Source organism: Mastacembelus armatus, chromosome 21 (genome assembly GCF_900324485.2).
Source record: "Mastacembelus armatus chromosome 21, fMasArm1.2, whole genome shotgun sequence".
NCBI lineage: Eukaryota > Metazoa > Chordata > Actinopteri > Synbranchiformes > Mastacembelidae > Mastacembelus > Mastacembelus armatus.
Window position 1 is genome coordinate 13,843,958 of NC_046653.1, and position 24,046 is coordinate 13,868,003.

General features: G+C 40.2%; 1 protein-coding gene across 1 annotated transcript; it reads right to left on the minus strand.

The window, feature by feature from the left end:
• Positions 1 to 503: 503 nt before the first annotated feature.
• On the minus strand, positions 504 to 23,496 carry csrnp3 (cysteine-serine-rich nuclear protein 3). The gene is made up of 6 exons (XM_026295679.1): positions 23,313 to 23,496; positions 22,449 to 22,490; positions 6,917 to 7,085; positions 3,745 to 4,004; positions 3,280 to 3,576; positions 504 to 3,093 (listed from the first exon to the last, which is right to left on the minus strand). The coding sequence occupies exons 3-6, from the start codon at positions 7,077 to 7,079 to the stop codon at positions 1,948 to 1,950; spliced, it is 1,866 nt and encodes a 621-aa protein (XP_026151464.1). The 5' UTR covers positions 7,080 to 7,085; positions 22,449 to 22,490; positions 23,313 to 23,496; the 3' UTR covers positions 504 to 1,947.
• Positions 23,497 to 24,046: the final 550 nt, after the last annotated feature.

Here is a 24,046-nt window from a genome sequence, read left to right on the forward strand (position 1 = left end):
CTCAATACAGACTTTTAGTAAACCACAATAAATACACATTTCAATATATCATTCATAATAAATACTGGAAAATAAAATCAAAACACAGGATACTTGACTGAATGCAATGTACAGTATCTAGCCTTCTCACACTGTTATGCTTTGGCACAATTCATTTGTACTACAGGCCATGTTGATGCCACTGATTGCCTGACAGCAGTCTGCATGGTTCTTCTGCACCAGTGAAGTGGCATGACAGGTCCCAGCTACTCAACAGTTGCACACAGAACCACCAAAACACCAGTACTGCTCTTTGTGATCATAAAGAATGGGACGAATATTTGCAAGCCCAGAAGAGGGACAAATATCTGTGGTCACACAGGAGCAAAGAGCTTAAGGTGAACAACTTCAGCTACATATTACATTAGAATTATCTGGTGAATTATTGCCATCTCCAGATAGTTGAGTAGCCACTTCAACTACCTTTACAGCAGAAATTTTATAAAGACATGTTACACGTTTATTTACAGATTAAGGGGTGAATAGTTGTTTTGTTTTTTTTTTACATTATCTGGCTGTTAAGAAATTTCTGATGGCTGTTAGGATTCATGAGTCATAGTGTGAAGCTGTTTATTACTGATGTGAATCATGTTTGATAATAAGGTTTGATTGTCAACCTTGAACATTTGTTTCCTGCATTTATTAAATCTGTGGCTCATTTTTAATAAAACCAGCCGTATTAAGTACCTTCATTTAAAAGTAATCTCATTCCACTTTAGTGAGGATTTTCTCTAAGAGAATTAAAAATACTCAAACTATTGCACTTAATACTTCAATAGAACAAATCAACATCATTGTTGGATCCACATAAACATCTTTATTGTTAGACAAGTGGAATGTAGCTTATACAGCAATCAAAAGTAGAATAACTAGTTAATGTAAGAAATACTAGCACATTTTTTCATGTGTTAATATTTTTGTTTGGTTACTGTTGCTTTTTAAATTAAACCTTTTTATGCTGATTTAATGATAAAGTCAGTGTTTTGTTGTCTATGAGCTTCTCATACTGTTGAAGATATGTCAAAGTGCTATTTTATTAATATCCCTGCATCGAAGGAAATGCTTCAAAGAATAAATCTTCTTTTGTTGTGACACCTGCAAATCACATTTTTCTATGAGTGAGTAGTTGGGACTAAAACCAAAACCGTGAGGGGCCGTAATTTTCCACCGTTCAAGTATTTATCAGGTAAAATCAACTGCATGCCACTAGACCCCCACACATAAGTGCAAAAGGCTGTGAATTGATTTTGACATGTCTGACATTATGCTATTGATATTGTATTTTAAACATACAAATAAGAATTCAGGCTTTTTCATGCTTTTCCAAAACCATAGAAAAGCATATAATAGTGACGTAAAAGAAATGTAACGTATATCTTGTATACAACACAATTTTTATAGAAAACAATGGCATTTTTTTCCCTAAATGTCACCAAGTTTCCCAAAACAGCATGCGTATTATCAAAAATGTACAATATATAAGTATACACATAATTCAGAACTAATAAATAAACTGACAATAAACCTTTTTTGCACATTTGACACATACAGTAGACATAGAAAAGTTCCATCTACAGTACAATATCTGCTTAAAACTAGAATTTTACATCTGAAATTACAAGATACATTGCACAGAATGACTTAACTGATGTGTTTTTGATCTTTCCATTCTGCCGCTCACTGTAGTGGATAAACCTTCAGCAATGAATAATTCCTCAAAACTGCTTCCATCATGAACCTATGGCTTTAAAGTTACAGATGGAAATGTGCTATGGTGCCGCAAATTGCTTTGAAATGTAAGATCAGATGATGCAAAAAGGCCATGATAACTGTATTTTCTTTTAAAATACCATCCAGGCTCAAGTAAAGAAGCAATAATGAAAGAACACTTAAGAAAGCTGAGGCCCATTAAATGGCTGTGACCTCGGGACAATGGTCTGGTAAAGGGAGGCTCTTAGTATTGTTCGCTAGTAAGGTCAGGTCAGAATGTCCGTTAACACCGGACTCGTCCTGTGGCTGTTCAGCTGTCATACACGAGCTGTGACTGCTGAAGGAACCTTGGCTGTTATTGTTCAGGTAGTTTTGAAACTGTGCCTGGTTCTGGTTGTCAGGTTGCTCCACAAATGCCACTTTGGTCAAAACCTTCTTCTCCTCATCGGGTGTGTAGCAGGTGAGTGGTGCAGCTGCAGCACCATTGGTCAGAGTGAAATGGTGACTAGGTGTATATTGTTCTTCATTCTGATTAGAGTAATCTGTGTACTGCTCAGCAGTCATGTTGAATGGTCCTGGAACTACGTTGCCATTGGTCGTGTTGACTGGATCTTGGAATGCTAACGCTTCCCCGTAGGGTTCACCTGTCTGGCAGCTTTGGCCATTGGAGATGGCACTGGAGCGCCCCAGCTGATAGTAGTCCGCTGAAGAAGAGTTCATTAAATAAGTGTTTCCATTTATGTGGTTATCATGCGCCACAGAGCCATCGCTGTAACACAGCACAGAGGACAAGGGGACCACCTCAGTATGAGACACTGGTGGAGACGTCATGTTGTCCTCAAAGGTCTCAGACTTCTCATCATCCTCATCCTCCTCCTCCTCATCCTCAGAGTCGCTGTTAGCCAAACTCTGGGTGCTGGAGTCAGACAGCCCACTACAAACACTGCTACTATCCTCCTCATCTTCCTCATCCTCATCTTCATTCTCCTCTTCTTCGTCATCGTCATCTTCTTCGTCTTCTTCTTCCTCTTCGTCATCCAGTGGCTCCTCCATCTCGGCGCCAGCCTGCATCAGACTGGCTGTCTGTGGAACAGCATCTGTCAGACTGTACTCCAGCCTGTGCTGCGACTGAACAAGAGAGCTTCCATTTCCCAGGTCGTTAGTTTCACTCTGGTATCCGTTGGTGGGAGACTCCTGTTGTTGCTCACGACTCTTCTCCAGTTCAAGCTTCATTATGGTGTGCAAGAAATGGGTCCGAACACGGATGGGATTAAACTCCACTCTTCCAGTGGAATTGCTGCAGCCCTCTTTTGTGCAGCCACATGGAAATGACATACGGTCCACCTAAGGAAAACATAACATTTACTGTGCTTATTTTATTTTTTTTATTTTAAGCAGCTAATGTGTAGCATGATAAAGACATAATTTATCTTTCAATGCCTATTGATCCCTGCACATTTTCTTATGCATGTATGTTTGCTGTTTGCAAATAAAACAAAACACTGGAAATATGCAGGTTTTGGGATTTACCTGACACTTGATTCCTGCGATGCTGCAGGCACAGGTCTCTGGGTCACAGAAGACGCTGCAGTCACAGCCACAGTCCTCTCTAGACATCCGGATAGCTCGCAACTCATGTTTTTCTTCCACGTCAATCTTCTTTACCCCAGAAGAGCGCAGCAGTGCCCGCCGCTTTTTAGTGGTAAGAGGCTGCAGGAAGAAGTACTCATCTACCTCTGTGTTGTCCAGATTGATGTCATCATCAGAAATGTCCTCTGCTGTGAGCGTGCTGGCCTCTTCAGAGTCCACTGTGCCATTCTTAGTCAGCTAAAAACATGACAAAATCACTTTTATAACAGTAAGAGAACAAAAAAAATAAGCTTGATGACCTAGAGGTTTTCAAAAAGTGAAAATAGGAAATGTGTTGCATAATTTATACAGGAATATTAATTAGATAGTATGATTTTCTTCAGATACAGATTTCAAAACATTTACCTTGAGTTTGAGTGAGTTAAGTTTCTCCTCCTTCAGGTGGTCTCTGAGCATGTCTCTGTGGATCCTCTCCTGCTCCAGGGCAAATTCACCCAGGGAGTACTGCCTGACCCAGCTGTGTCTGTTGGACATGCCCAGCGTGCTGCCCCCCTGGCTGGGCACGCTGGTGAAACCCTGCCGCCGACTGAAGTAGTACACCGTCACATTCTCAAAATGTACCCTCCTCGTCCTCAGGCGCTTCTCTCTCTTTAACACAGAGTCTGCTGTAAAGGGGACACACATACTTTCACGATGGAGTACAGGAGACAGTTATTTGGTCTCGTCAAGCCCGTTAAGGTAAGTGGCATTTTTATGCTAAAATGTGGTGCAGATTTTGTGAGCGCATTCTCCTTAAATGCACAAAATATGAGGAATTCTTTCTTTACAGCAAGCTTCCACATGTGCTCAACTTAGAAATCCTTAGTGAAGGATTTCATGACATCTCTGCGCATCCATTTGGCATTCGAGTCCTAAGTGTGTCCTTTTTGAGGAGAGCTCTACAAAAGGGAGTGTGGGGGGAGGGGAGGGGGGCATAAATAATCCCCTGCCTGGCCTAAAGATGAAGAGCGCTGTTCCCAGAAGCAGTGTTCCCAGCACTCACCCCTTATCAGGCAGACAGGACAAATAGAAACCATCTGGTTCCAACAGCTCTTCACCCCACACAAGATGGACAATACATTTCATTACAGATGTAGAACTGTCACACTGAGGGGTACAGAGCAAAGCCGAGTTACATTATCTGCAAAGCCAAATGCAAAACAGCTTGTTTTAGATGTCAGAGCAGGTATTTTGAGCTATAATCAGCAGGTGTTCCTTTACCCTATAAAGCAAAGTAACACGTATTTATATATCACATTTCAACACAACAAAAACACAAACATACAGTATATAAACTGTGCAGATGTAAAACGTATAAATAATTGTAGTAAATCAATTTGACAGTTAAATCAAATCCACAGTGAAACTGTTTCCAGGCTGCTTTTAAGAACTGCTAGTTTCGGAGCACATCTGGCAAAGAGCTACAGGAACTGTGACCACACAAACCAAAGCCTGCTTCCCCTGTTTTTTGTTCTAACTCTTGGAATGATTAGAAGGCTTGAATCTGAAGACTTGAATAGGGAGATCAGAGAGGTACCTGGGAGCAAGGTCCGTTAAGGTTTTACAGACAAGGAGTCAAATTCTCTAGTCAATTCTGAAACTAATTGGTAGCTGGTGCAGGGACCTGAGAACAGGTGTGATGTAGTGAAATTAGATTTTTCTCTTCATGATTCTGGCAGCAGCTTTTTGGATTAGCTGTAGAGTGCCCAGAGTCTTTTTAGACCACTGAGGACAGCAGTGCAATAGTCCAGCAGACAAGAAATGAATGCATGTAAAAGTTGTTCTGCATCTGCCTGAGACAGAAATACATCTACTGCTATAGATGTATTATTGAAATGATTTTAAAAAATAGTTTTGTGATGTTGTCAATGTGGTGCTGAAACGTTAGGTCTGAATCAATGCTGACACCCAGACTTCTGACCTGTGCAGTCACAGAGGGTTAGCACCAACTATAAGGATTTCCAACATGTCTTGATCTTAAACACTTTAGACCGTGACCTCATAAAAAAAAAAAAAAATCCCAGATGCACAACAGATGTTTTCCTTCCTCTTCCTGACACTGTTTGGAATGGGATGTATGGGATGTAGAGTAAAACCACCCAGGACTCCATTGCTTCATCTCACCGCCAAGACAGTCAATCACCGTACATGGTCATGTCACTTCAGAGGAGATCAGTCCTCATAGTGCACAACTTGTTAGTTGACCTTCTTAAGGCCAGCTGTTTCTGACACACAGGCCAGGCTCAGAGCCTTAAGGGACATAGCACCCTACTTACACCCCTGTAGTGAACTCTTGCATCATAAAAATCATATTTTGTTTTGCTTTGATATTTCTTTTAATTAAATTATGCCGCTCTTGTGTTCTTTAAGATTTCCACTATTAAGGTTTTTCTATATCTGAATACTTTCAAACCCCAAAAGATCACTTAATTGCAACTGCATAATCAGGTTCACTCCCATTCTGTCAAATCTCTTAAACATTAAGATTCAAGAATTACTGTGTGATTTCTCAGTGGCACATCACTTTTCAAATATTTACATATTAAAAAGCAAAATTGATAAACTGTCTTATCATACTATGCAAAAACCTTCTTTTTGAAACTTGTTTTGCAGACCTGCAAATCTATTTGTCCTTCACTGTAGCTGCAGAAAAATGTACCTAATAATCAATTTATTATCATTTTGAAGCAAAGCGCATTTGATGGTTTTAATTCTAATGCTATTTGCTGCTTTTCTCGGTTTGACATTATTTTAAACTGAAGATTTTTTTTTTTTTAATATATTTGATATTTTGTCCAGGGTGTACCCCTGCCTTTGACCCAAAGAGAGCTGGGGATAAGCTCCAGCAGATGCCCATGACCCTAAATAGGAATAAGCAGGCACTGATAATGGATGGATGGATATTTTGAGGCCTATTGTTTGGGATAAATTTATCAGTGATAATGATTCCTAATCGCAGCCATAGTCTTTATCCACGATGCATCAATTTTATGGGTGCATGTGGTGTGTGTATGTTTACTGCACAACTCTCACCCTCAGCTCCTTTTCGTCAAAATATTATTGATATAAGCAGATGCTTAATTAAGATGATACTTTTGTGTTTAGATGCTGCTCTGTTCTTAGAGAGTGGTTCATTAACATGTACAGTACCAACAGTGTAGCAAACACACACGCACACAGCTTGAAACTACATCAGTTCATTCAGCCAGATGAATGATTCTGTGCACGATGCTGTTTCTAATAAGGAAGGCTGCCTGTGTACCCTTCTCCTTTATTATAATGCTGGACTCTTAGCATCACTCACCCTCCTTCCTTTCATATCCCACTCCCTTATCAACAGACATGCAGATATGTTTTCTTTGACCTGCACCCTGCATAGAGCTACTAGATCAGGCCGCCTCTGAGTGTCATTCCCATCTTCATTAAAAATTCCTTTCAGTACTTTGTTTTTCTTTAGATGAAATGATGACATTAATCTTACTGTCAACTGCACACACTAAGCACAATGCGTGAATTTAAAAGACATATAGGCACTCACGGGTGAAAGAGCCTGAGGCAGAGGGGTTGACACTGTCACTGCTATCCCCACTCTCACTGCAGGAGACCTCATCATCAGACTCCCGCAAGGAAGAGCAAGGGGAGGAGGAGGCTTCCACCTCCTCAAATTTCCTCTTCAGTATTCCACTCATGGCCTGCCGCATCTGCACCTGAAACCAAAAGACAGCAGAGGGGCCACATGTTATTTAATTTTAGTTTAGGGCTTTCATAATCCTCGGTACACTCAATTAGCACTGAGACCCACACGCGCACGCACAATCTCTCCTGTCGCTATCCCAGCTCCCAGGCGTTCCCTGAGCGATTGATCACCTTGGCACAAAGGAGCCGAGATGGAAGCAGAAAGCTGCTAATTACATAGTACGCTGCCTTACAGGAAGTTCATTCTACTGTCTTTAATTGAGAGGCTGCAGAAAATAAAAGAGACTGGACCAACCTGTCTTGCACAGCAGAATGAAATTATGTACAATATGTATGTATTATATACAATATTATGAGATTGCATATAACTGCTGCTACATATAGAAAGCGCAGACAGGATTCAAAATAGCCACTGGCACTAAAATTTATTATACATCATCTTTTCCACTCCATTTACATAAATGAGGCTAGGCTAAACAACAAAGCTCACTGTACGAAGCGGTTCAGTTCTAAACCTCCAAAAAGCTACAGCCCCCCCCCAAAAAAAAAAATCACCATAGAGCCGAATTAAAAACTCTCTAAATCAGGTTCAGAACAACTCAACATTATCAGCTTCATCAAGGGAGGACTTAATGCAGGATTGCATTTATTTTAGCTCGGTATCTAATAAATTATCCAGCTGGGTGTAAATGTAACGTCATATATATGCAGAGCTAGATGAGGAATAGGTAAAGCTGTCACCCTGTATGTCTGTAAAGAGCTTCTGTTAGGTCAGACGCCTCCTTAAAAAAAAGGGAAATGCAGCTAGACACCACAAAGCAGGGCAAAAAATCTATATGGCACCACCATTGGGACAGATTATAGTTCACCTTGTAATTTGCAAGAAGTCAATAATTACATATCAGAAAGTAATAGATAAAACAAACCAAGACAAGATACAAACCTGCTGCAGACCTTTTATTATTTCTAAACATTTCAGGTGGCATAATCAGGTGGCCGTGTATCTGTGTAGGTAGAGCTAAATATCTGTGATTCCAGCACTTCATGCAGAGGCTGTAAGAGAAGTGTGACAGACCACTTCAATGTCAATTGAGAGCGGTCATTAACTCCCTCTGACTGATGATGCAATTAGACAAATAAAGAAGGACAAGCTCATCAGTCAAATACACTAAAACGAATCACTATTACACTGGAACTGGATCTAATAATTCCTGCAATGAGACTGTCAAGTAGTATATTATTTTTCCCATTTAATATTTTACTGTCATCATTCTAAATGGCTGCCAATATTGTCTCATTTAATTTATTGTTAATCATCATTATAATATCATTAATGAATATGCAGTGCTTCAATGTATTTAATTGTACAGCCTTGTGCTCCTTGTTTTAACAGCAGCATCATGTCACATTTTGAAATAAAACCAATAACACAACAGTGTTGCTGTAGCACAGGAAGGATCAGTGTGACTGGCAGCTTTTCCCTCACTACTTTCTCTCTTGGAAACTGGAATCAGTAAAGACAGCGTGCATCTTCACCCGGTCCCACTCCGTCTATCTGCCAGAGCAGCTTGTGGGGGAGTTCCATTCACAGACAGCCTCCGTGTTTCATCTGGGCTCTGCTGTCGAGTCATTACAGATGCAAATGCTGCCTGAGAGAAAAAGGTGCAACCCAGGGAGGACTAGCACTGCCAGCAAGGGAGCCATTGTTCCCAGGAGGCCGTGCTTGTTCAGTGCAATGACACGGCACCACCAGGATTTGGAGAAACTCCAGAGTCAACAACTCTAAATACCACTAAGGAATGTGAGGCATCCTCCATCTAGGAGAAAGTGGAGGAAAGTGAAGTCAGTTGGGGTAACCTTACTGAAAAGATCTCTCTTCCAAAAGAACAGATATTAATTTGAAAGTGAAATCTGTCCAAAACCAGCTTTTCGGTTCTGTGAAGCTTGAAATGGCTCACGAGCTATGGTTGAAACACTTCTCTTCTATACGAGTACACCAAGACATAAAAACATTAAATAATGAGTTAGTACTGCAATATATTAAATGAACACTGTGAGATTTTACATGATCACCAACAGAAGACTCTAATCTAACATCAGAAGATTAAAGAACAGATTTATTTCACAGTCCATTTTATTTGCTCCCACAAGAGTGGAAATTTCCACCAGAAACAGCCTGTGCAATTTTAGTCCATTTCCTAGCAAGGGTCCTAATTAGATACCATTGTTGGAAACCTATTCGTATGCTCAGCCCTCAGCTGATGCTGCACTAGGTTTTGATACCAAAAGTGGTTTCCATGGAGATTCTAATGTACTCTCACAACCAGTGCTTTCCCATATGACAGTGTTTCCAGTGTTATATATTGTGTACTGTATGAGGGCTCCTCACAATAAAGCAATGAGCAAATTAGGTTAATATCCAAGAAAATGATGTTTACACAATTTCTTTCTCATATTAAATAATACTAGTACATAAAAAACTTAAGGTCTGCAGGACATTATCCACAGAGCTGTGAGCAATCTAGAATGAACCTCTTTTATTATGTCAAAGCAAAATACAGAGATTGTTGCAGCTATGTCTTTGTCTTCACTACTGACTTACCACTAATCACCAACATTATAGTAAGAAGGAGAAAATCCCAGAGAAAATAATGCAGCAAAAGCCAGCTTGGAAAGCCCCTCCCTGTGTATACACACACACACACACATCAACTGTGGAAACCAACTCTTGTCCTTAAACAGTGCCGCCAGCAGTGTAGTTCGCTTGCACTCTTAATACAACCCCAACCCCCCACCTGTCATTCACAAGGTTTCCAGTGTCAAAATAAAATGATGTGACAATATAAGGCTCAAAACACTCATCCCAAGTGATGACAACAAGCCTATGGCTCCGGGACCAAGTCATGACACATCAGTCCTGTGTGTGTGTGTGTGTGTGTGTGTTGGCCCTCACAGGAACAACTGACCTGTATCCACCGGCAGACTGTGACTCCTTTCACCTCTTCTCACTGCAACATAGCCATATAGCCATAAATGTGGTAATTCAAAAAAAAGTGAAACATAATAAATAAAGAGATTCCCATTTTGTTTCAGTCCACTGACTTGCAGCGACCCCTGAGCTCCACAGGCATGACAAAAAAAAAAAAAAAAAAAGAGTGAAGGAGTATGAGAGAGACTGTAATTTTCCAGCTCTGGCTGCAATATCAGAACCATATGGTTTATTGTTGCAGAACGACAGTCTTTCTCACTTTAGCTCTCTCTCTGTCACCGAGTTCCTCTACCCTTCTTTTCCTCTCTGTCTCTCTTTCTCTCTTTGACCACACAAAGGCTCATTAGCTGCAGCCAGCTGAAAGGCAGGAGCCTGACTGGAACAGAGTGGAGCAGAGGCAGCCTGTGAGATCACATGGGTGTGATGTCTGAGAGGGAGAGAGAGAAAGTCAGGCGTGCCTCTGCTCCTGCTGTCTGCAGATATTTTTACCAACATGAGCTGGGGAAGGGAGGTGGAGGAAGAGGCAGGGGTATGGGGGTGAAATGGAAAGGGGGGGGGTAACAGAGATGCAGTGAGAGGGGGATTCAGAGGGGAACAGCAAAGGGGAGGGGAAGAATGGGGAAAAGGTCGAGTGAGAGAGAGTAGGGAGGTGGGAAAGGAAAGAAAATGGGGCAAAGAAAAGGAAAATGGGAAACATCTGATGCCAAGAACAATACAAAAGCACCATGAGCATGAAACTATAAAATAAAAGCCTAAATGACTTATATAGACTGAATAAATCAAATTCATCCTGGACAGATGAAGATTTAACAACTCACTGCTCACATAAAAACATCAGAAAGCTGTAAAGTAGCTGTGCAGAGAAACATTGCTAAAGGAATTTCAGCATATAGAGGAGGTTGCCAAGAAAATATCAACAAATACTACCTCATCCACAGCATATAAGATTTGTCAGCATTGTAGTAAATGTGCACCCAACACTTCCCAGGCCAGGCAGGACGTTCTGACTCAGAGGTACAGTAGACTAGTGGAGTCTTGGCTTTTGCAGTCATAATATTATTCTTAAATATTCACCTTTGAACCTGGGCCTTTCTACAATCAGCACAGTGTATCAGGTTATGAGCACCAACACAGCATAGTGGTATTTTATAATTTGGAAACATGCTTCTAAATCAGGGCACATATGCATGATGGATACTAGTCAGTGTCACTGCTACAAAACATTCACTCAAAACCTTATATTTGTATTTTATATGAGTCTTAATAAAATCAAAAACAGTTTTAGGTTAGCAAGGTATTATGTTGTACAATGGCTGTTTAAAATTTTATTAACAATTTAATGCAAAAAAAAAAAAATGTTGCTCCTTCAGTCCAACTTTAAGAAAATAAATGTCATTTGTCCCTGCAATGTTCTGCATCCTCAACAACAGTGTCCTCACTGAACCTTCACAGCACTGAACTCCTCCTCCATCCCTGTCGTCTCTTCCCAGCACTGCTCACACCGCCTCTGTTGTACACTAGATAACATCATCGAACCACAGTAAGCTATATTAGAAAGCAGCAATAACTTCAGTTGGCAGTTTAGCAGGGAAAATGTTCTGTTCTCCATTATTTCATCACGGTTTTATCACAGTTACAGGAAACCTGAGCTGCATTTCTACAGAGTATGCAATACTGATAAACTATACTAATAGTAGTTGTGGGGGATATTGTAATATTTAGAGGTTAATGTGTTTTAGGAGTGACTGTAGCCACTGAGATGGCTCCTAACAAACATGTGGTTTGCACACAGGAAGCCAGTGGAAACAAAGAGACTGTACACCGACAGACTGTGCAGTGGTTTCTTATATGGCTGAATCAGGACCAGTGAACAAGCAAGTTTAATAACACAACTGCAGCAGCAAAAAGATACAGGTACTATACCCACAGGGGGTACATGATAACAGAGGCACATGTGGAGTACAACACGATTTGGAAGGTTAGCAATCTAAAAAGAACTACAATCCCTGTAATTTGTTTTGTTGCCCGTGTATATATTTATGACAGTCTCAAGCAAACTAGACTTACATATTTTTGGGGGAAATGAAAACACTACTGTAGAGCTACTTAACTACTTTGATCATTACCAAAGAAGTTACATAGTGAAAATACTAACTATGAGGAGAGTGTACTATGCATTCCTTCAAGGATTCATCCAGTAGCGTCACATATATGCATAAAAATACAAAACATAAGCTTGCGAGCGTTTGTGCCAGTGATGATGACCTATATTTGCTCTGACTTTAAAGAGGCTTTCTTATTTCAAAGAAGGAAATTGACTGCAGGTAAGCAAACAAAAAAAAAGAAAAGGTTTAGAATTAATCTAACATAAATTTTATAGCTGTACTGTAGATGAGGTCTTACGCAAACGACCTGTCCCAATTCCAACTGTAATAGATGAAAGGTACATTTTCAATATATGTTTCTTAATGACATCTCCAACACAATACTACTAAACAAGAAAATAGATGGAGTACTTCTTCTTAACCTAATTCTCAGCTGACTGTAAACATTCAAAAATGTATATGTATATATATTCACACAATGAATGAGAATGCATTAATGACAATGAATGGGTTTCTTCATCAGGCACCAGCTCAAACAGCTTGTGTGATTAGAAAGTCTGAGTCATGTTAAAGCAAATATGCCTCTCATCTACATAATGTCTAACAGGCTCCCAGGTATTAGTGAAAGTGGTACAATGACTACATTAGGATTGATTAGGTCATCTAAGGTTTGCTTCAGCTGATTTGTATAAGCAAAGTTTATTTTGTTGCAGTACAACTGTTAGATTCCTATTAGGAAAACCAGCTGCAACTGTATAGTTAAGTCATGTAAAACCATGGCCAGACCAACCTTCTCGAGCAAACAGCCATAGGCCATGGATGACAATTTAAAAAAATAAAATAATGCTCCATTCATTCCTACATTCACAGGGCATATAAGCCAAAAACCTTCTCAGGCTTTGGTGGACTTCCACTTTTTTGGACCCACAGATCATGTGCACTAGAGGTTCTAAAGCCAAGCCAGTTTAAACTAAACCAAGTTGCTGTGATGCTCAGACAAATGTGTTTATCATTTTACAGCCAGTCTTTTCATAATGATTCTGGATGGGGAAAGTCTTTATGGGCCAGCGTACAAGATCGAGTTTGGCCACTATGCCAAAATTACAGCTCCACACTGTACCTGCAGACAAGACAGATGTATGCTACCTGCCTTGCAGAAGACAGGAGAGAACCAAAGTAAACATGTTGCCAGAGAGAAAAGTCAATTGGCAATCCAAAGACCCACATGTTTGTCCACAAATTAGTGGAGACCAAAAAAAAAAAAAAAAAGTAGGTTTTACTCAGGTGACCATAAACAAAGACTTCAGTGAGATGCCCATTGTGTATTTGGTTGTGCAAATATTTACTAACACATTAGTGTAACCACTATAGTTTGTAATATTTGTGCTTCTGATTTTGCCTTGTCATGTTTCTTTCCCCTTGATGATCAAAAACTGTTTATTGCAGCTTTAAATGTCACAAAACTGCAGCACTGACATCCAGTGTGGTCAAAGTCAGTTTCACAGTCAAATGTCCTGCACATGCTTATCTTCCCTGTGCTACTGTATATTAATATTTCATCTGCTTTGGTATGAAATGAATATGAATATAAATCACTAATAAACTGAATATGTATGCACTGATTATTTGCATATAAACATAATTTTTTAGGAGACACACTTCCTTCTGGAGCGCCATCAGATTGACCACTGAACAACGTGTACGTGCGGGGGGAAAGGGAATTTCATATAGGTTGCAGGCAAATTTGCTTCCTTGCTCTGAATGCATCTGCCACATGCCGATGCCATTCAATATGGCTGGCTGCATCGCAGACTACTAGTGTTTCCACAGCGATGAAGAACACATTTATACAGCCCAGATGGCTTGGCAGATCTTTTTTTATTAATTCTTTCTTTTTATTTCTAGTTTTTTATATGAGAAGTAGACTGTCTCTGTCTGAGGGTGCATTCCAGAGGGCCGACTGATGGGATTACTGTACTGAGCAAAGAGAAAAACACTAAAACCCTAGAAGATCCCAGGTCATGCAGTCAGTCTGATGTTGTGTTCAAACCCATCCATCACTAGTGTCACTCTCAGCCATAAGCGGGAACCTTGAAGGGAAAGGGGAAAAGCTACACAGGGAGAGATAGTAGATAGGGGGAGAGAGAGCAAGACTAGGTCTCAGCTGGACTCCCCTGAGGAGAGGCTGTGGCCTGGTTGATTATACAGCTACAGATGATGTCATCTGAGGATCCCTGCGATCGAGAGAAGATGAACACACAGCCCACATATTCCCTGACACTGTTTGATAGAAATGGCAGGACAGATCTCTAAATTGTACGCGAATAAGTCACAGCAGAACACCCTTCGTGAGAGGTAAGGGGCATCTGCCTTAAGCTGCAAGTGCTACCATCATTTTCAGGAATAATACAATAAACAGTCATTTGCATCCTTTCCCTGGAGAACATGCACTGTAGAGGCCCACAGAAAATATAAAACAAGGTAATGGTTTGTCAAAAACAAAGGATAACAGATGGTTTAAAAAAAAAAAAAAAAAAAAAAGTAAAAATTAAATGCAGCAACAGAAATCTCTCATGTGGTCAATTTACAAATAAATAAATAAATAAATAAATAAAAAAATCGATGCACTTCTTTTCCTTTCGGCTGCTCCCTTCAGGCCACAGCGAATCATCTGCCTCCATTTAACCCTATCCTCTGTATCCTCCTCACCCACACCAACTATCCTCATGTCCTCCTTCACTACACCCAAGAACCTCCTCTTTGGTCTTCCTCTAGGCCTCCTTCCTGGCAGCTCTAACCTCAGCATCCTTTTACCAATGTATTCACTGTCCCTCCTCTGAACATGTCCAAACCATCTCAATCTGGCTTCCCTGGCTTTTTCTCCAAAACATCTAACATGAGCTGTCCCTCTGATGTCCTCATTCCTGATCCTATCCATCCTCGTCACTCCCAGAGAGAACCTCAACATCTTCAGCTCTGCTACCTCCAGCTCTGCCTCCTGTCTTTTTCTCAGTGCCACTGTCTCTAAACCAGACAACACTGCTGGTCTCACCACTGTCTTGTCCACCTTTCCTTTCATTCTTGCTGACACTCTTTTGTCACACATCACACCTGACACTTTCCTCCACCTGTTCCAACCTGCTTGCACACGTCTCTTCACTTGTTTTCCACACTCTCCGTTGCTCTAGATACTTAAAATCCTCCACCTTCTTCACCTCTACTCCCTGTAACCTCACCGTTACAGGGAGTCCCTCTCATTTACACACAAGTACTCTGTTTTACTGCAGCTAACCTTCATTCCTCTCCTTTCCAGAGCAAACCTCCACCTCTCTAGATTTTCCTCCACCTGCTCCCTGCTCTCACTACAGATGACAGTGTCATCTGCAAACATCATGGTCCACAGAGATTCCTGTCTAACCTCATCTGTCAGACTGTCCATCACCACAGCAAACAAGAAGGGGCTCAAAGCCGATCCTTGGTGCAGTCCCACCTCCCCCTTGAACTCCTCTGTCACCCCTACAGCACACCTCACCAATGTCTTACAGCTCTCATACATGTCCTGCACCACTCAAACATACTTCTCTGCCACTCCAGACTTCCTCATTCAAAACCACAGCTCCTCTCTCGGCACCCTGTCATACGCTTTTTCCAAATCTACAAAGACACAATGCAGCTCCTTCTGGTCTTCTCTGCACTTCTCCATCAGCATTCTCAAAGCAAATATGGCATCTGTGGTTCTCTTTCTTGGCATGAAACCATACTGCTGCTCACAAATGCTCACTTCTGACCTCAGCCTAGCCTCCACTACTTTTTCCCATAACTTCATTGTGTGACTCATCAGCTTTATTCCTCTGTAGTTTCCACAACTCTGCACGTCTCCCTTGTTCTTAAAGATGGACACCAGTACATTTCTCCTCCATTCCTCAGGTATCCTCTCACTCTCCAAGATCTGATCTCAGGACCAACTGCCTTTCCACTCTTTATCCTTACTGATCTTTGCTACTTCCTGCTCCACAACAGTCACCTCTAACATTTTCCTCAGTCATCAACTCTTCAAAGTATTCCTTCTATCTTTCCATCACACTTGTGGCACCTGTCAACACATTTCCATCCCTGTCCTTGATCACCCTAACCTGCTGCACATCCTTCCCTTCTCTGTCTCTCTGCCTCACCAACCTGTACAAATCCACCTCTCCCTCCTTAGTGTCCAACCTATCATACAAATCCTCATACGCCCTTTGTTTGACCTTTGCCACCACTACCTTCACCCTACGCTGCATCTCCCTGTACTCCTGTCTGTTCTCTTCTGTCCTCTCAGTGTCCCACTTCTTCTTAGCTAACCTTTTCCTCTTAACACACTCCTGAACTTCCTCATTCCACCACCAAGTCTCCTTATCTGCTTTCCTCTTTCCAGATGACACACCAAGTACCCTCCTACCTGTCTCCTGATCACTTTAGCTGTAGCTGTCCAGTCATCTGGAAGAACCTCCTGACCTCCCAGAGCCTGTTTCAGCTCCTCCCTTAAAGCCACACAACACTCTTCCTTTTTCAACTTCCACCACGTGGTCCTGTGCTCTGCCCTTGTCCTCTTCATCTTCCTCACCACTAGAGTCATCCTACACACCACCATCCAATGCTGTCAGTCTACACTCTCCTCAACCACTACTTTGCAGTCACTGATCTCTTTCAGGTTGAAACAGTAGTCCAATTTCCACTGGCACCCTGTAGGTCAACAGCACCAGTGGCAGTCGTTGTTAACCTGGGCTGCAACCGATCCAGTATGGAAGTCATATTTGTGATTCGCATGTTTGATTTGGCTTAAATTTTACGTTGGATGCCCTTCCTGACACAACCCTCTGCATTTACCCAGACTTGGGACCGGCACATGAAGACACTGGATTGTGCCTCCCTGTGGTTGCATTTGCAGCACAAATGCTGCAATTAAGCCACAGTATCTTGCACTTAAAACTCATTTACCAATGCAACATTTCTTTTTAAATTTGCAAATGGCCTGTTATTACTCATTTTAGGTTTAGAGCTTTGAAAAACACACCTGACTATTTGTTCAGTGAAAACAAACCTGCTCAGGCTGATTTTTCCACTGTGCTGCACTAAAGGTCAGATGGACAAATTATGCATATAAATAATATTAATTGTCAAAGGCAGCCATTTTCATAGTCCAGCAGCTTTGAACGAATTACATGATCACAAGAAACAAAAAAAAACATTCTCCAATTAAACACAAAGCAATCCATTTAAGGAAATGTAGTGACATCTACAGATTTATGCAAATGAGACTTCACATGCGCTCTGTACATTTGTTAACTTGCACTTGCCTGAGGCTGCAGACAGATCTGCTCCACACACATGAAAGAGGAGGAGTAGGAGAAAGAACGGGGGGGGGGGGGGGGTGTAGCCCACTGTTCAGCACTCAGTACACGGAGGAGCTGCAGCGTGGTGATGCCTGCTGCAGCCTCCATCCTGCAGCTACAGTACAGTCAAGCGCTGAGAAGCATTGATCTGTTCGTCCACCTCACAGAACAATAGAGGAAGCATGGCTCCTCATGAACCACATGGGCCCAATGCAAAGGGTGACCACTACTACAAAACTACATATCGAGCTGCACTCATTCTATTGTAATATTTTAAAGCATAAAGAGAGGCAGACATTTGTAGTAAAGCGCTACAGTATTATAGCAAGAACCTGTTAAGACTCATTTGACTCCTGACATGATTTGGTTTTTGTTTTTTTTAATCTTTTACACCAAATGGCACAGCCACATGCTTAATTTGGAGCACAATCTTTCAGAAGACATTTCATCCAACATCTCAACCATCTTTGTTGTTACAAGCAGTGATCAAAATGCAGCCTAGCAGACAAGTATGAACGAACAAGATGCACATTCAGACTAATGTTTTGATTTGCTGTAATTCCAGTCACACAGTTCGAAGGCATAATCATTTGCTCTCACCCTCGTGTCAATAACAATACCTACCCAAATTATTCATGGCTCTATATTTTATTTATGACTTTGTTTTCCCATGCCACCTGAAAGTTCGCAAAAGCTGGTTTGCTGGCAGAAACAGAGCTGCCGAAGCATTTCATAGAGACAAGGCTGCTTTCATCTCTCACAAGCTGGGAAAGCTGTGGGATGTGGGGTTCATATTCTGCAGACAAGCCTTATCATTTATATATAGCCAGAATCATGTTGAGATCATTTTATATGCAAAACATTTGCGCTGTTATCTGAGGAAATTCGTGAAGTAGGGCAGCACTGCATGTGATTACAGCATATAGTGAATTGGAATGATAGAAAAAACAAAGTGACACAAAATACTTCCTGAGAAAAATCAATGCAAATGTTATCAAGGGTAAGAGGTGTTATTCAAGGTGTTACTGTGATTAGAATTCTTTTAAAATGATTTTTCTATGATTGTGAAGTCCTGAGACAATTAATCAAGATTGGAAATCAAAACCTTTGACGTATATTGTAATAATGTACAAAAAAGTTAAAATTTCACCTAAATAACATATATTCTTGAAGAGCAGGTATGTCTCCAACTTAAATTTGATCATTTATAAATTACCCTGTCTGATTATAACACTGATTATATTTACATGTACATTTGTAAGCCAGTTTTGACTCCTATTCTGCTTTTGATCATATTTGGAATATGGTGTTTAGATGGTACATTAGGAACCAGTTTAATTATACCTTGGTAAACATGATCACAACAGCATCCAGCATTCTGAGCATCTGTGTGCAGTTGCACCTTCATTTCTTACTATCTCAACTTCTACGTTCTTTACCAACAAAAAATGTCCAGAAACCAGGATGGGTGTTTACAAGTACAACATCCTGGCCTCTATTGGAGCGCTCCATGTGGCGTATGCAGGATTTTCAAAATCTGTAATCTGTATCTGTACCATAACCTGGTTTCTAAAATTATATATATTCACATGTAAAATATGACCTTAACATAACCAAGGCTCTCCAAAAATTCAAACATAAGCAGGATACTAGTTTGCATGTAAATACTAGTTTTTGTTTCTAATTTAGAATTCTGTCATGATGTTGCAAACTTATTTTGGGAGCTATTTGTGTTTTAATTACCTTTTGAAGAATGATCAGTGCTTTGTTTTAGGTTGATTTTGTTGATTAGATGGTTGGTTAAACTGTGCTGAAATTAAAAAAAAAAAACACATAAGTAAATATCTCCATGTCTATCTCAAATGTGCAAATGACATCAGCATTTGGTCCAACCTTCATCAGAGAATAAGACATGGCAAATTTTGCATAACTTGTTTTTAAATCACTGAATGCAAACAGACAATTCAATTTTAAAGACATTTTTAAACCCCTGCAACATTAAATAGTCATGATAATAAGCAATAATAGTGCTAAGGCATTAGTCTTCCATTGCCTTTAAAGGAAAAGTCTCTAATCCAAATTTAAATCCAACTATTTATACATATACCCCAAACATACTTCATTTATTTACTTATCAAGCAGATCTGCAACTTAATAATGTACTGCATGTTCAGATATAGTACGTCATCTCTTTTACACAAGAGAACTGCATAATAGTCAACACATAAACTTATTAGATATACATAGCACGATAAAATAGGACCTAAGAAGAAAGAGCTAGCTTGACTATTTAAAATAACTGCATTCCTCATTAACACTTTATGACTGTGGTCCTGAATGCCTCCTATAAAGGCAATGCTTCCATAAATTAAAATTATTAGAAAACCAGCCAATGAAAACAAATGGACTTAACTTAGCTTTTTTTAAGGATTCTTAGTTTTAATTAACAACACAGGTCTTTAGTTTAAACTACATATTATTTGTGTATGAGTGATTCATAATTTTAATTGTGAAATTAAATATTAAATGCACAATCTGTAAATCTGATTGGAGAATATATGGAGAATAAAACCAGTTTTGATGGGTGTACACACATTGGCTGTATGAAATATTTATGTAGTGGTAAAGACGAATAAAACTCAAGGCGAAAAAAAGAAAAGAAAATATGTCTATTTTTTTCATAACAGTTAATTAGATGGCAACAGACAAAAGATTGCAAATAGGTGTCATGGCAACAACTCAAGAGAGCACAATCCTGAACCGTGAAAGCCCAGAGCTCAGCCAGAAAGGAGCCAAAGATACAAAAAGAGTCACATCAAAAGCGTCTAAATTGGAACCATGAACCCTGCTGAGACGCACAAAGCTGCTCTCTAATATAAAAGGTTGATATGAGTTTACACTGCAATCCGACTGTATACTCCTTTAATGCTGTGATTCTAATTCGGTGTTTGGTAACAGAAATGTCAACATGGAGTGACAGTTCATGAAGAATGCATTTAATTTGGAAAATAGCTTTATCGAGAATGCCGATTGTCGTTTTACAAAAGGTTAATTACCTATGACTGATCAAGAAAGCGGAACTTGACTCTTCACAAAAAAAAAAAAAAATCAACACTGGTGCCTTTACCTGTCTGTAGCCTGTTGTATGATCATAATTAATGGGCAAAATAAAAAAAAACCCTTCAAGATATTGGTTTCATCTAAAACTAGAGAAAACAAATGTGCCATCAGAGGAAAAGCTGCTAATTTGGACACTTTTCATATTGTATTTCTCCATGGTAACTGGGGGAAAGGAGGAATGACTAATAGTACCCTTAAATGTGAATGAGCTGTATAAACATATGAGTATGAGTAATTCCCTAGTTTTGTATAGTTTAACTACTTTGGTTTATTATTTCACGTTTTATGTGGATTGTGGCTTTCAGAAAAGGCAGAAATATTCAGCACACTATACTGACTTTTTCTGGTATTTTGTGATACAAACTTATAACAGTAAACATAAAAGGGAGAATTACCCATATATTTAAAAAAAACAAAAACAATCACCACTCTTGCAGATTGGCTTATGCCTTGCTAGACATGCCCATAATGTAAAGCACAGAGCAGCTAGTCCTCCCCATATCAACTTACAATCTGACCTTTAGCCTGACTTATTAAATCAGCCTGAACCTCCAGGTCAAGCTTAAAGCCATAAATTCATGTTGTTCCCACATAAAAGGAAACTGGATTAGTTTAGCCATGCATGTGAACCTTTGTGTGCAGCCAATTCACCCACACCAGCCTCCTGCAGAGAGACTCTCCTTAGTGCTGTTAAGCCATAACACCTTTCCTGCGAATCTTTAATGGACTACACTTACTGGTATCAGGCTTCTGCCATCTGTGCTACAGTATATAATAGCACCAGGGCTGAATCACTTATTCAAATAAGCCAGCTTAATGATGGAGCTTTTCACAAGTAAATACATCTACTTAATGTTTCAATGTCCTTTAACTCGGTGCCACATGTACTAATTAAATTCTGCTCCTCTGAGGACTGGATGCTGATAGACTTAGGAAACAGATGGATTGAGGAGGAAAAATACAAACTCATAAGAAGAGAATGCCCATTCCCTAAACACACACACACACACACACACACACACACACACACACACACACACACACACACACACACACACACACACACACACACACACACACACACACACACACACACAGCTCACCCCCTCACCTTTCAATTTCATTAGCAAAGATGGAAATGGTTGTGAGGTTGTGCGTGCCTGGCCGCATGTTTGAGTACATGCTTGTGCACAGCAATGAACTGTTGGTACTGCCTTTTTTTTTTTTTCCTGACAAAAGAGGCAACAATGAAGGAGACAAGGAACGATGATGGTTGCCATATTCGAACCTAAATGGATAGTGCACACAGGAATATTGCTGATTGTTTTGATGACATTAACATAACCCTAACACATGCACATGCCTTCATACAGACCAACAAAACAAAAACTCTTGCCTGTACTGCCTTTGAATATATACCATGAGGCCTGTGATCTCTGTGGCACCAATGGATGATTTACAGACAAAAAAAAAAAAAAAAGAATATCAAGCATATATAATATACAACACACTAGAAAGAATATGTTTGCTTTTCATCATTGTCATATCAGAGGCTTCTCTTTAGTATAATCCAGAGAGAATAGCACAGCTGTTTGTATTGACTAAACACTGTTGTCTGCATCAACATCACATCATATCTAGTCATCAGGGGGTCTTTTGTGGCAGCATAGCAACAGTTGTGCGAGCTTCAAACACCATCTATCTCACAGCCATTAATTCAGTATGTTAATGTGTTGAGGAGATTGGTAGTATGAGATCTCAGAGTGAAAGGAGACGACGTGGTCTTACCTTTTAGATAAATATACTACACTGCAGTGACCCAGTTCTGTTCTGTGAATGACAGAGAAATATGAATATTTAGTTTTACAGCAAATCATATAGTAACAACAAAAGAGATCATGCAAAAACGCACACAAAGTCATTATTTTTGAAATGCATATTGTTATCACAACAGCAGCACATAGGTTTCAGGGAAACTTTGCAATATCAGCAAGACGGACAGAGCTCCAGCTACGTCTCATTTGAGCCCCTCTTTCCTTACATATGTGGGGTGTGGAGGGGAGGCGGTGGGGGTGTCCCCAGTGGAGGGGAACAGACCCTGCGTCTCCTCTGCCTGTTCTACAGCAGGCTCTGCAGGGAAGCACACTCTCTTCCCCTCAGCAGATGTACGAGAGGTTCTCAGCCATTTGGCCATAAACCAGCAATCTGTCTTCTAAATTGTGTCTGTGACACTTTTGCCCTCAGAATAATACCAGAAAAAACATTAAACTTCTAATATGCACATATGCACAGTACCTTTGTCTCTTGGGCTATTTCATAACACACAGAGCAGTGAACCTCCAGTGTTTGAGTAACAAAATGGTCAGAAATGGTTTAGTTTAGGTAAAGCAAAAAAAAAAAAAAAAAAAAACATTTTAATGATCATATATTTGTAGCAGAGTGACTCCTGAGGTCTGATACCCAGAAGAGTTGGACAAATGCAGCATTCAGGGTTGGGTCCCAGGTAACAAAAGAGCAGGGAAACATATGTCCAAGTAGTTTATGTAATAGAGGAAAGGAGTGAGAAACAAAGAGAGGATTCCCACACTCTCCATCTAATCAATGTGCATGTATTCAAATTCAGGCCTATCACCTAAGATTAGTCATACTCACCATTCATTTCGTTACTGTGACCAGGATCCAGCCAGTCAATGACGCCCCTCTCTCAATGGACTTCCCAATTTTTCACCTAAAACCATGTCACGGTTTCACCTCTGCGGAAATCCTGCACCAATGAGAAACCATTAAAAAAAAACCGGTACCGGATTCCCGAACGGTACTGGACTCGCCGGCACAGCTGTGGTGCGTAAGTGTTTTAAGCAGCACTCCTTCCGGCTGCTCGGGGAACAATGGTGCAGCAGCAGACTGACAGCTCCACGGACAACGTGACTGCCTCTGTCCAATCATGGTTTTATGAAGCAGCAACGAGCCGCAGAGCGCTGCCGCCTCTGCTGTGCTCCCGACATAAAGTCTACTGTACCTTCATGTGCACTTAATGCGGCCAAAGAAAACACCTTTAACCACCAGTCAGAAAAGATTTCAACCTTTAGTCGTATCGTTGAAATCGGAAAACATTAACAAAAAATAATTATTTTATTTCTTGGAGTGAAAATGTCTAATGAGTCACAGAAGCAAAATAAAGTTTAAATAGAAAAAAAAAACAACTATTTGTCTTTGACTTCTACTTATGTTTATTTTAACATATGTTAATATTTTTGTCTTCAATAGGCTATGAGTTATTTTAGAAACTTATCTTCTGACAAAAGTAGCCATTACTATGGTCCCTGGAATAATTACGGCTTTCAAACATGTCACACATTTAAATGAAACAGATTCATTTAAGACGC